The sequence below is a fragment of the Erinaceus europaeus genome, chromosome 3 (assembly GCF_950295315.1).
Source record: "Erinaceus europaeus chromosome 3, mEriEur2.1, whole genome shotgun sequence".
In the NCBI taxonomy this organism is placed as follows: Eukaryota; Metazoa; Chordata; class Mammalia; order Eulipotyphla; family Erinaceidae; genus Erinaceus; species Erinaceus europaeus.
In genome coordinates, this window is record NC_080164.1 from 95,877,914 (window position 1) to 95,891,255 (window position 13,342).

General features: G+C 35.4%; 1 protein-coding gene across 2 annotated transcripts in view; it reads right to left on the reverse strand.

Annotated features, from left to right (window-relative positions):
- The window catches only part of GTF2A1L (general transcription factor IIA subunit 1 like), a 93,761-nt gene that overhangs the window by 65,943 nt on the left and 14,476 nt on the right, over positions 1 to 13,342 (reverse strand). Inside the window, exons 4-6 of one of the 2 annotated variants that reach the window (XM_060187701.1) lie at positions 8,578 to 8,633; positions 5,480 to 5,564; positions 3,941 to 4,404 (exon numbers count right to left, since the gene is read on the reverse strand). In XM_060187701.1, the coding sequence (XP_060043684.1) occupies positions 3,941 to 4,404; positions 5,480 to 5,564; positions 8,578 to 8,633 (605 nt within the window). Of the gene's footprint in view, positions 1 to 3,826; positions 4,405 to 5,479; positions 5,565 to 8,577; positions 8,634 to 13,342 lie in introns of both variants that reach the window. The other variant, XM_007531611.2, reaches the window with a different exon arrangement.

Genomic DNA, 13,342 nt, shown 5'->3' on the forward strand with positions numbered 1-13,342 from the left:
CACCATAAAGAATTTTGATTCATACGCCCAGAGAGGGAGAAATGTTAGGGGAAGATGAACAGAGGGGTTTGAATTCCAAGTCCATCAGGTATCAGAGAGAGAAAAGGAAAGAAAGGACATTAAGAAGTAACAGCAAAGACCGGCCTAAGAATCCCAGTTCAAGACCCTGGCTCCCCACCTGCATGGGGTTTACAAGCAGTAAAGCAGGTCTGCAGGTGTCTCTCCCCCTCTCTGTCTTCCCCTCCTCTCTCCATTTCTCTCTGTCCGATGACATCAATGGCAACAATAATAATAACCACAACAATGATAAAACAACAAGGGCAACAAAAGGGCAGGGGAATAGCCTCCAGGAACAGTGGATTCATGGTGCAGGCACTGAGCCCCAGCAATAAGCCTGGAGGCAAAAAAAAAAAAAAGTATTAGCAGTAGTAGTAGTAGTAGTAACCAGAGTAGGTGTGACTTAGAAAGGAAGAGAAAGCAGGACTACAGGGAAAACATGGGAAAATATATATAAACAGACAGTTATGGAAATAATAGTCAACCCATGCCTGTGACCTTGGGAGAACTTGGGAAACAATGGTATCATGCATTCTCTATCATGAGAAAGAAGGAATTGTTGGGATTCCCATGCAGAGCTATCTGAAAAGCCAACACTCCATCAAATTCACAGTTGTAATAGGGTTGAAAATGGAGTCATCAAAAATAGGTGCTAGTTAAAACCATGGCCATGCAGGAAGACTGCCCGGGGCAAATATGGAGAAGAGAATGGGACTGAGAACAAACCCAAAGAAACAGCAGAGACATATAAAAAAGAACCCATGAAGAAGCTAAGAGGGTGCAGTCAGGAAAATTAAAAAAAAAAGATAGCACAGCAGAAGTAACAGTGTTTGGAGTTTGAGTAATGAGACTGCTCCATGAAGAGGACAGGCAAGGTGAAAAGGAGTCAAGGATGGTACACTGCCATACACGTTTCTCTCCTACAACTACTTCTGAAGCTCCCATGAAGACATGGGCTTCTAGTTAAAATGATATGGTTAAAAAGAAAATTTGAACACTGAGAAAAAAATAAACATAGAAATGTGTACTTTAAAATAGAAGCATAACAAAAGTTGTCAGGAATAAATTTTTTAAGCAATGAGATGCATAGGTATAGAAATTTCCCCAAGTCAAAATAAGAAAAGTAAGTACAGCTAACTTGCTCTAAGCAATAAGATTTTCTGAAAAGCTACTTACCAAAAAAAACTTTTAATCTTTGAAAAATTATAAACTTCACCATAAAACTATTTTGAAGGCATCTGACAGAAAGCTTTTTATGACTGTAAATGTTATTTTTGATTTATTAAAGATTTAATACTAATTTGCAAAATTACAAGATAACAACAGGGGTATAATTCCATACCTTACCTACCAGCAGAGTTCTATGTCCCCTATTCCCTCCATTGGAAACTGCATTAGTTCTCCCAAGGTCACAGATAAAAGTTGACTATTATTTCTACAGCTATAACTATTATTACTTATAATAAATATATTATTTCTATAACCCATTTTTTCTATAGTCCTACATTCTTTTCTAAGTCATACCTACACCTGTTACTACTTCTGAATGCTACTTCTGAATGACATTTTGGGGTTGTTGTTTTTTTTTTGTTTGTTTGCTTATTTGTTTTGTTGGTTTTGTTTTGTTTTTGTTTTTTTCTCTTCTTTCTCTTGCACCTGATGAAGACAGAGTTCACAGCCCTCTAGCCATCTTTCCCTATCATTTATCCCTCTGAGGGATATGGGCCAAAATCCTTTATGAGGTGCAGATGGTGGGAGTTCTGGCTTCTGTAATTGCTTCTCTGCTGGACATGAGTGTTGGCAGCTGGACTCATACCCCCAGCCTGTCAGAAAACTAATTTTAAAGTGTACTAAGCAATATTTTTATACATTTGGATTTTGTGCTTTAGATATAGATCTATTTTAAAATTGGCTTACAAATTTCAGGAGAAGGTACCCAATATATCACCATTTCATATAACATAATAGCACTTCTCTAAAGCTTACTATGGTGCCAGAAACTATTAAGACTCTATATACATCATCTTTGATAATTCTAAAAGTTACAAGGATGATTGTAGACAGTTTACAAGCTATAACTGAGTTTTAGAGAGTCATTTTACATAGCTTGCTTATAAATGAATCTGAAATTTGAACCTTGTGGTGTCAAAGCTTAAGTTCTCAACCACTATCCTCTAAACAACCCTTGCTTAATCTCCCTTAACTAATCTATTTTCCCCTATCAAAAGAAAGTCAAGATGACATGTAATAAGTAATAGTTGAATATGTCCTTCAATCCTAACACCAAAAATCTGCAAAGTTCATAGAGAGGCCAGGAGGGGAAAAAAGGTCTACAAAAGTTGTAAGGGATGAAAACAAATACTAATTTTAAATTTGCATATATTTTTGCCTTAATACCAGATACTGCATAAGTATGAGCTTTGTCTACATTTCTTTAGTTCTATATATTACTAGGAAACAAAAAAAATTTAAAGACCAAAAAAAAAACATTTCAATCTTATTAACTTACACCTAAACTAAGATTTACTAAGACTTTACAGATTTTAGCACCCAAAACATTATAAAAGAGCTGAAAAGGTTACTGATAATCATTTCTTCATTTACTAGCCATCACTATACTATCTTTCCTCCTCTACCTAGGAAAATGTCAAGGTGGCACTTAATTATCCATTACTACAAACTTATATAGCACTTCTAGAGGACCACTAAGCCATGTATTAATAGAGACACAATTCTTAAATTATGTGCTACAAGTCACACCTGAGAGTCTGTGGAATTGATACATTTTACATTTTTAAAGAAACAGCACAAGGTTTTTAATTTTATTATCCAAAATTCTCTGTGACTTTATCACCATTATAAATTCCTTAGAAACTAATCATTTAAACCTATTCTAAGTGTGGAAAAATAATTAGAAGCTATTTTAAATGATGCAAGTTCCAAAGGAAAGCTCATTAGTATTTTAGGAGGCAGAGAAAAACAAAATACCTAATAGCATGATCACTTCTCATATAGAGTAACTTTCATGTGGGAGCTTGAGAAAATTAAATAGAGCAGGGGAAAAAAACTTTTAACCTCTTTCGCTTAGATATGATTATGAGTTACTTTACTCATTTAAGTTCTAGCATCGGTTTCTAAGTCTTTTACATTATATCTATAGAAAAAAAAATCCTGGGAGTTGGGCGGTAGCACAGTGGGTTAAGTACACATGGCACGAAGCACAAGGGCCGGTTTAAAGATCCCAGTTGGAGCCTCAGGTTCCCCACCTGTAGGGGAGTCACTTCACAAGTGGTAAAGCAAGTCTGCAGGTGTCTATCTTTCTCTCCCCATCTTCCTCTCCTCTCTCCATTTCTCTCTGTCCTATCCAACAACAATGACATCAATTAACAACAACAATAACTACAACAACAATAAAACACCAAGAGCAACAAAAGGGAATAAAAAAAAATCCTCAGTATATGGGAGAGGCAAAATGGGTTACCTTAAACATACATTTTTAAGGAAACATTCTAACTCATTAATTGAAATGAAAAGCTAAGAAGTACTTAACTATGTCAAGAACTGTACTGTAAACTACTAATCCCTCCCAATAAAAATGGAAAATAAATACTTAGCATGAGTACTCTGAAAACTGACCACTAAAAAAACAATAATGAGACAATCTCCTAAAGAGAAAAATATATACTCTAAGTAAACTTCAAACACTCAGAGTATCTATACACGAACCACTATTTGTCCCCTGATGCTATAAAACTGCGTGTATAACTACCTTCTCTGAGACAGGTAGGGTGCTGGCTTCCTCAGTGTTTCTTGACTGCTTTACAGAATCACATCCAAAGCTCCTATTTTTAAGAACATCAGACCTGTGCTGATGCAGAATCACCTGAGAGTCTGTGGAGAGGGGCCTTCCATGCAGATTTTGAATCATGCTAGCGGAAGCACTGAGCATTGGCTCTATGGTAGAATTTGTTTGAGAGACCTGTGAAGGAAATACAACACCTGGAAAACTGACATACTGAGGGCCTTCTGGCTGACTCAGTAAAGCTTCAGATGTTATTTTATGCTCATTTCCAGGAGGTACAAGTATATCACCAGTGGCATGTTCTAAATGTTTCTGATCTATCATCCCAGGATAGAGAACTGTCGGTTGTTGAAGCACAGTCTCCATTCTCTGTGATTTTGCAGTAGCTGCTTGAAGAAAACATGGATTCAGTCGTGGAACACTTGTCTGTATTACTGGAGCTTGCCCAAGCTGCTGAAATACTTGCTGGATTGGATGCTGAAGAATATTTGTTCTTCCAGGCGTCTGCGTCACCACAATTGGTAAATTGACTTTATAGAGGTGACCTTAAAATGAAGAAAATAAAAATGTAAGTGAAACAGAATTCTACTTTCTTCTTTAAAACAACCTCATGTGCAACTCATTGGGAGGAATGGTATCAGTGGTTATCTCCAGGAGCTTTTCTTTTATTCTTTAGATCGTTTATTGTCTATAATGAATACATATTGCTCTTATTTTATAAAGAAAACATGTGTTGCTCTAATGCTAGCCTTTATCACTGTTGCTTATATAGTTTATCTTCAGATCCATACATGCAGACCACCAGTATTTACTCCATAAACTTCTGCCACTACTTGACAAATTAAAATGTTACAGATATAACTGAGATTTTAACAAATATAATCAGGCAAAATGTGTTTCATATTCTCAAGGAGTAAAGCACCATATGACAATGAAGACTAACCCCCCCCAAAAAAAAGGCTTATTAATTTCAAAAGTTGGCAATTTTTCTCCATCATGCCTTTAAGTGTAATGGAAGAGGGGAAAAAAAAAGAAATTATTGTTTGAGCATTGAGTTTGGTGCTTTAAGTTTTTTGTAAACTTTTTAACACTCCCAAAGAAGAGATATGATTCCCTTTCCAAAAGAGAAGCAGTAACTTAAAAAAGTATAGGCTGAATAATGTCCAGACTTTTTGGATATTCTTTCTATTATGATATATAATCTTCAACAAGACAAGAATGCAAAGGATAACCAATATAATCTTTAGTTATTCTTGGTTAGAACTAGTGGACTCAGATAAATAAGCAATTCTATATTTATCAAAATGTAAGTAACTGACTTAAAATGGATAAAACGTATATAAAGCACCTTATGAATGTTGGGAAAATAGATACTTCCCTATCAAGGGAAAAGAATTGAGAATGAAATACAAAACACACCAGCATAGCATCTTGTGGTAGACTATCTCCATATAACAATAATTACCCTCATTTACTGTTACTTTTCAAGTAAGATTTATTAAAAATTCCTACAACTTCAATAGTAACTTACAGTACACAGTTAATTAAAAATGATGAAAAGTTAATATCCAGAGGTCAGTACCATACTACAAACAAATTATATTCTGACTGAACTCTTACCAGATGCAGTCTGCAGTGTCACACCTGCTGGTACGGGAATAGGATAACCTGGAAAATTAAAGTTTGCACTGGAGTTTGAGGTGCCCTAAAATATAAAAAAAAAAACCATATTAGAAAATCAGAAAAGAGACTTACTTGTGCCTTTTCTCTCTCATACAAAAAAAAAAAGGTATCATTAGAATTAGGACTAAGTTTTTTTAAACAAAATGTCTATTTAATATTTGATCTATATCACCTCATAAAGGATAAAAACTCTATTAGCACCAAAGTCTGTAACTATTAATAAAAAGAACAAATATTGGCTCATAAAACTTTCCTAGTACATAGCTTTGTCTGGACCAATTCTTCATAAGTCAAATAAAAGAACCACAGCTGTTTATGGGAGTACTATGTTCTTTAAGTTGATGATAAATGATATTTTAAGTAGGTCATATGATAATATATAATTTTTAAATTTTCAATATGTAATCTTTATTTTGGAAATATTTTTTAGAATTTTTTTTATTAATGAGAAAAATAAGAGGAGAGAAAGAACCAGACATACTCTGCCGGGGATGGAACTCAACTCCCTTCATTTGTAACTCTCCTCTGTCTGTGGGAGAGACCACACCATTGTCTGAACAACAGTAGCAGCATCTTAGAAACAAGTTTAGAATCGGGAGGCTTCTGGTGGTCCTGCAGGCAATCCCTGTCCTGATGGTGTTGGGCACCCAGAAGCCCTTGCTCCCTAAGGATACTGAGGACATCAGAGTAGGGGGGTTAATGCTACTGTTTCTACTTGAGAAGAGGAATGGGGTTCTGAGTGTCCTCTGCTATGAGGTATTTTGGAAATTTTTAACCTTAGGATTTTAGATCTTTTGAAACAATAAGAAAAAATTTTTGCCTAGAAGATATGCAAAAATTTCAGACAATGGTTAGTAACAATCAATGTTCATAATGATATAACCACTCAGGCCACCCACCATTTGATGGTATAAGGTAAAAATTATTCTGGAGAGTAATTTACAATAAATACCAAAATTAAAAACATGTATGATCTCTGAACCAGAAAATCTACTTCTTAGAACCTGAATTGGAATTGGTGTATTGCACCAAAGTGAAAGATTCTGGGGTGGGTGAGGGGAGAATAGAGGTCCAAAAAGGATGACAGAGGACCTAGTGAGGGTTATATTGTTATATGGAAAACTGGGAAATGTTATGCATGTACAAACTATTGTACTTACTGTCAGGTGTACAACATTAATTCCCCAATAAAGAAATAAAAAAAGAAAAAAAGAAAATCTACTTCTAAAAATTTATCTTAATTATCTGATTATCATAATACAGAGACATCCATCTACCTTTATAATTAATGTTATGCTAGAAAAAAGGAAATAATTTAAATGTCAATCAACAAAAGATTCAACTATAGTCAGTAAAATTAATAAATATTTAATTTGCATTGAAAAAGGTACATTTATACTAGGTTTGAAAAGTACAAAGAGTAGAAAACAAAGATCTTTTCTTTTTTAATCTGTTTTTTTTTTTTTTTTTGGTTTTTGCTCCTGGTGGTGTTGAGGACTGAGCTTGGGACACTGGAACCGTGGGCATAAAAAGGTGTTTTGCAGGAGTCTGGTGGTAGCACAGTGGGTTAAGCACAGGTGGTGCATAGCACAAAGACTGGCATAAGGATCCCAGTTCAAGTACCCAGCTCCCCACCTGCAGGGGAGTCACTTCACAGTCAGTGAAGCAGGTCTGCAGGTGTCTATCTTTCTCTCCCCCATCTTCCCCTCCTCTCTCTCCATTTTTCTCCATTCTATCCAACAATGATGACATCAATAAAAAAAAGGGCAACAAAAGGGAATAAATAAATATTTAGAAAAGGTGTTTTGCATAACTATTATGCTATCTCCCTAACCCTATAGAATTATCCTACTTTTTACCCTAAATTAATACAATTTTTATAAAAGTCTAAGTGGATATACATCAAATAGTATAAAAAGTTATTTTTAGGATGTAACACTATAGGTTTTGTTCTATTTTTATTTTGTAAACTTGTTTTTATTTTTTACAAGCATATTTTTATTAAGAATAAAGGTATTTCAACATCAAAGCTGGGTCTTCATTAATATCTTATCAAAAGCAGCACCATTCTTCCCAAAATTCAGGTGTGAGTTATAATTTTTTTTGTTTAATTATAATGAAGAAGAGGAGACAAATGGCAAATTAATCCTGTTAACTTAGAAAGCTAGCTCATGGGGTCAGGTAGTGGCACACCTGGTTGAGTGCACACATTACAGTGCACAAGGACCAGGTTCAAGGTCCTGGTTCCCACCTGCAGGGGGAAAGCTTTGCAAGTGGTGAAGCAGGACTACAGATGTCTCTGTCTCTCTCCTTCACTCTGTCTCCCCCTTCTCTCTCCATTTCTGGCTGTTTCTATGCAATAAATAAGTAAAGATAATTTAAAAATTAGAAAATAAATTCTTTAAAAAAAAAAAGCTAGCTCATGGGCTAAAAGAAAATTAGTTTGTGGATCAGATAGTACTAGTGCCATTAAAGAAAAGAGATAACATGCTATTTCTATCCTTAAAACTTCATTATTCTACATACGCTTTAACTTTATTTTCTGCCTCAAAATACTGTGAGGAAATCTATACCCAAACCTCTATTGCACGAAGATTTTTTTAAAAATGACAAAAATATTCCACTTAAATAAAAAGAAACACTGTGCTGTGGTTCAGTTCTAGGGGCAAATGAGGGGGGAAATGTTCAGAATTGTCTATTTGGAATTTACCAACCATACAGTATTTATACCATGTATCAAAACTTCACACAATATAATTTCATAAAGTTACTAACTTTGTTAGTACAATCTTGGCAGATACTAACAACTGCACTGAAAGACAGGGAAGCTTAGTTAAAAATAAATATATCAACTCTGGAACTCCTGAATTTTCACTATATCTATTGTTATAGAAGCTGTTCTTATCTCCCCAACCATTACCACATCTTTTCACATTCAATAATACACTCAAAAATTAAATTATGCCCAGATCTCTGTGACCACTCACTAAAAGTGGGGCATATTCTTTAAAACAGATTTTAAATAAACTACATACCAATTCTGTTGTGGTAAAAGTAGGAAGAGTTCTACCAGCAGGAATAACTAACGATGCTGCATAGAAAACAAAACAAATCCATACATTACTTATTTGTTAGAATTTACCAACTTAACAAAACTGTTATTTTATAGCTTATTTTTTAAAAAATATTGTCCATCACTAGCATATTCAACCACGGTGAATTCTAAATGTCCTAGTTCCGTGTGAGGTTAAAAAATAATAATAACAGTACTGGGGCTGGGCGGTGGCACACCTGCTAGAGTACACATATTACACATATTACAGCATGCAAGGACTTAGGTTCAAGCCCCCGGTCCCCACCAGCAGGGAAAAGTTTCAAGAGCAGTAAAGCTGTGCTACAGGTGTCTCTCTCTGTCCCCCTCTACCTCTCACTTCCCTCTCAATTTCTCTGTCTCTATCCAAAATAAATAAGTTTTTTATTATTATTTTACCAATAAAAATATATATTTTACAAGTAAACTAACTCAAGTACCCAAATAAAATACTTGATCGTAATCAAGTACATTACATTTTAGAAATCCACTCAAAATACCCAGGGTATCTTTCATATATCAATGTAGCACTAAATCTCCATTACAACTTCCATAGTGGGAAAAAAAATCATGCTTGTTAAAGTGGCACATTTCCAAAAGACTATCCATCCTACTGGGCAAAAATACAGAGTCCAACATATACCCGCTAGAAAATGTTTAAGTTCAAAATGAGTATCTATTCATTGATTTCCTGCAAAATTATTTAGAATATTTTGAAAGAAAAATATGAGAAGACAAGTTATCCGGAAAACACCAACTCAGCCTGCATTAATGAGATGATACATATATGGTCATCTAACAATCTCTATGCCAAGTACCAAACCACTTGTAGTGCATTTATATGATTGGCCCAACAGCTGCAATTATTAAAATTAAGCCAAAAAATTATAACTCTAACAAAAGGCTTTCTATTGACCAATGTAATCTTAAACCTTATCTCAAGGTTTATCTTACCTAGTTGAACATGGCTGCTCAAAGAATGACCTGTCTTTTACAAAAGAAAGAAAAAAATTCCCAGCATTTTGATGATCACATATGCATTAACTATAGTTTATTATGACCCTTTGTCACATAGTTCATGAAAGAAACTATCCACCAATGACCTATTTCCAAAACAAGAATGGCTCCACCCCTTACAACAAATAGCTCAGTAAAGCAATTATTTTTTTAAACAACCCATTTTTTCCATGTTAAGACTACAAATGTGAGGCTAGAGATTGATGGTTAATGAAGCAAAAAATTATTTTTATCCTCTATTCATCTATGGCTTTACTTATTAACAAGCATTCTTTTAGAAAGGCTAAATTAGAAAGAGTTGGAATGTCAGCAACACAATGATATTAGTCTTAATTAGCTGAAGGGAGCACAGCTTAAGCTGGCACAGCTTAAGCCATAGCCTAAGAGGAAACAAAAATCTGTTAACACAATGTCTGAAAGAATTAAATGAATTTCTTGAGGAAAATTAGCAACAATCCTCCTCTTTTAAATACCCTGCAATAAATCCTGGAAGATAATTCTCTGTACTTACTTAAATCAAACAGAGTTGTTAAAGAGTTTCTTTACAGCCATTAGAATAAAAGCAATGAATTAACAGTTTTATATTGAAGTTTTGTGGGGTTCCTATTGAATTCTGATACTAAAATTACATATCATAAGCATTATTCATATGTGTCCATAAATTACATACACTATTATGTATGCATAAAACACATTTTTTAAATGTCCAAGGTGATTTCAAATAGCCAAGCAAGTTTTAAATGACTGTGTTTTTTGCCTAAACTAAAAGCTTCAAAAATTGGTCTTTGTACATATATATTCTAGAAACACTAAATTTCACAGAGAGAATTTAATCCCACAACTATAGTTTATGAAATTTTTTAAACAGATAATAGGGCATAACACTGATACTTATAGGTGCATTTTTCCTTAAATAATCATGAAAAATTCTTTGATATATTGAGTCAGTTAATTTCCCAAGTCTGATCCTGCTTTGAGCCATTCCAAATCTTAATATTCAAGCCACAGAATTCAAGAGATACAATTCCTTATTTATGATTCGTTAGCATATGGATATTTCTTCATGATCAAACTGAATAGCCTATGCTGAGTTATAGTAAGAACCAAGAGCCCTACTGTAATTTTCATTAGATCTAAGTTCAAGAATAATTGAGCATACAGTTTATACCTAAAGCTTATGAACTTTGATGCTCAAAGACAAAGCTCACAAACTTCTCAATATTCCTGTTTTTCCTTTTATTAAACCCATGAGTAATATGGAAATAGTATGACTATTGGTTTAATTTTTTTGAAAACTGACACAGACTGAATAGAAGATTATTTTAACTGCCCTATAAACAAATTAACATTAAACAAGGTGACTTCATTATCCAGTTTATCCAGGATAGTCCTAGTTTACACCTGTTATTCTGAGGTAATAATAGAATTCCATTTCTCAAGGGAGTCAGGCTGTAGCGCAGCGGGTTAAGCGCAGGTGGCGCAAAGCACAAGGACCGGCATAAGGATCCCGGTTTGAACCCCGGCTCCCCACCTGCAGGGGAGTCGCTTCACAGGCGGTGAAGCAGGTCTGCAGGTGTCTATGTTTCTCTCCTCCTCTCTGTCTTCCCCTCCTCTCTCCATTTCTCTCTGTCCTATCCAACAACGACAACAACAATAATAACTACAACAATAAAACAACAAGGGCAACAAAAGGGAATAAATAAAATAAATATTTTTAAAAAATAAAAATAATAAGAAATAAAAGAATTCGATTTCTCTTATCAAAAGTGAATTATACACAAATGACCTAGAATATCCAGTACAAGAGTCAATGAGAGGGAGTCGGGCGGTGGCGCAGTGGGTTAAGCGCACGTGGCGCAAAGCGCAGGGACCGGCATAAGGATCCCGGTTCGAGCCCCCGGCTCCCCACCTGCAGGGGAGTCGCTTCACAGGCGGTGAAGCAGGTCTGCAGGTGTCTATCTTTCTCTCCCCTCTCTCTCTGTCTTCCCCTCCTCTCTCCATTTCTCTCTGTCCTATCCAACAACAAAGCAACGTCAACAATGGCAATAATAACCACTACGAGGCTGCAACAACTAGGGCAACAAAAAGGGGGAAAAATGGCCTCCAGGAGCGGTGGATTCATAGTGCAGAAACCGAGCCCAGCAATAACCCTGGAGGAAAAAAAAAAAAAAAAAAAAAGAGTCAATGAGAAAAACAAACTTAGAGAACTGACTCCAAGAGGTATTATAAAGCAGCACTAATCAAGACAGTATGGTGGAACTGAAAGGACAAATCAACAAGATAATAAAAACACACATAATCATAGTCAATTATCTTTGATAAAGGAACAAAGGTCATAAAAATAAAGAGAGTGAAAACAGTCTTCAACAAATGATGCTGGAACAATTGGACAGCCAATGCAACATTAGAATAGCAAATAATCTAGGGGGCCAGGAGGTAGCGCATCAGGTTAAATGCATATAGTATGTGCAATGGCGGCACAAAGATTCTGGTTCAAGCACCTGGCTCCCCACCTGCAGGTGGGTCACTTCACAAGTGGTGAAGTAGGTCTACAGGTGAAGTAGGTCTATCTCTCTCTCCCCCTCAATTTCTCTGTCCTATCCAACAACAGCAGCAACAACAACAATGGAAAAAAGACCACCTCTAGGAGCAGTGGATTCGTAGTGCAGGCACCAAGGCAAATAAAAACCAGGGTAATAACCCTAGAGGCAAAAAATAATTATAATAATTAATCTAGATAAATACTGTACACCCTGCACAAAAAATTAACTCAAAGCGGACCACAGACCAAAATGTAAAATGCATAACTATGAAAGTCCTAGGAGAAACATAAGAGAAAAATCTAGATGATCTTTACTATAGCCACAACATTTTTATTTTCTTCTTGTTTGTTTTATAGTTGACAGTAAATATCCATGACATTTTAAATACAATACTAATGGCTCAATGCATCAAAGAAATAACTGATAAGCTGAAGTTCACTAAAATTACTTCAGCCTTCACAGCACAGGAGGAAGCTTTGGTGCAGTGCTATCTCTCACTGTCTCTGTATCTCTGTCTCTATATGATAAAGTCAGCCCAGGGCATTCAAGCCCCAGTGAAGGCAAAAAGAAACTGGATCAAGAGAAATAGTACAACATTAACACACTGAATTTTTACCCAAGAGGTCTCAGGTTGAACCCCCACACTACCAACAGCTACAGGTGAGCAGTGATCTAGCTGAAAAATAATCAATTTAAGTTAATTTAAGCTGTTTTTCAAAGATAATATCAAGAGAATGAGAAGACAATACAGGAAGAAAACTAAAAAACACATTAGATAAGAGACTATTATTCAAAATAAGAAAGGAGCTCCAAAAACTCTTTATTAAGAAAACAATCAATTAATAAATGGCCAGGCTAGGAAGACAACATAATGCTTATGCAGAAGACTCTCATGCTTGAGGCGCTGAGGTCCCAGGTTCAATCCTCAACATAACCACAAGCCAGATCTGAGCAGTGCTCTTGTCTCATTTCTCTCTCCATCTGTACTTCTACCATTTAAATAAAATGACATTTTAAGAAAAGGCCTGTCCAAGGCCTTGAGAGAACTATAGTGGTTATACTCAGTGGGGTGTGTGGGAAGGGGCACAACACTTTGGGAGTAGTATGGAACTATACCCCTATTATATTATAATATTGTAAATCACTGAA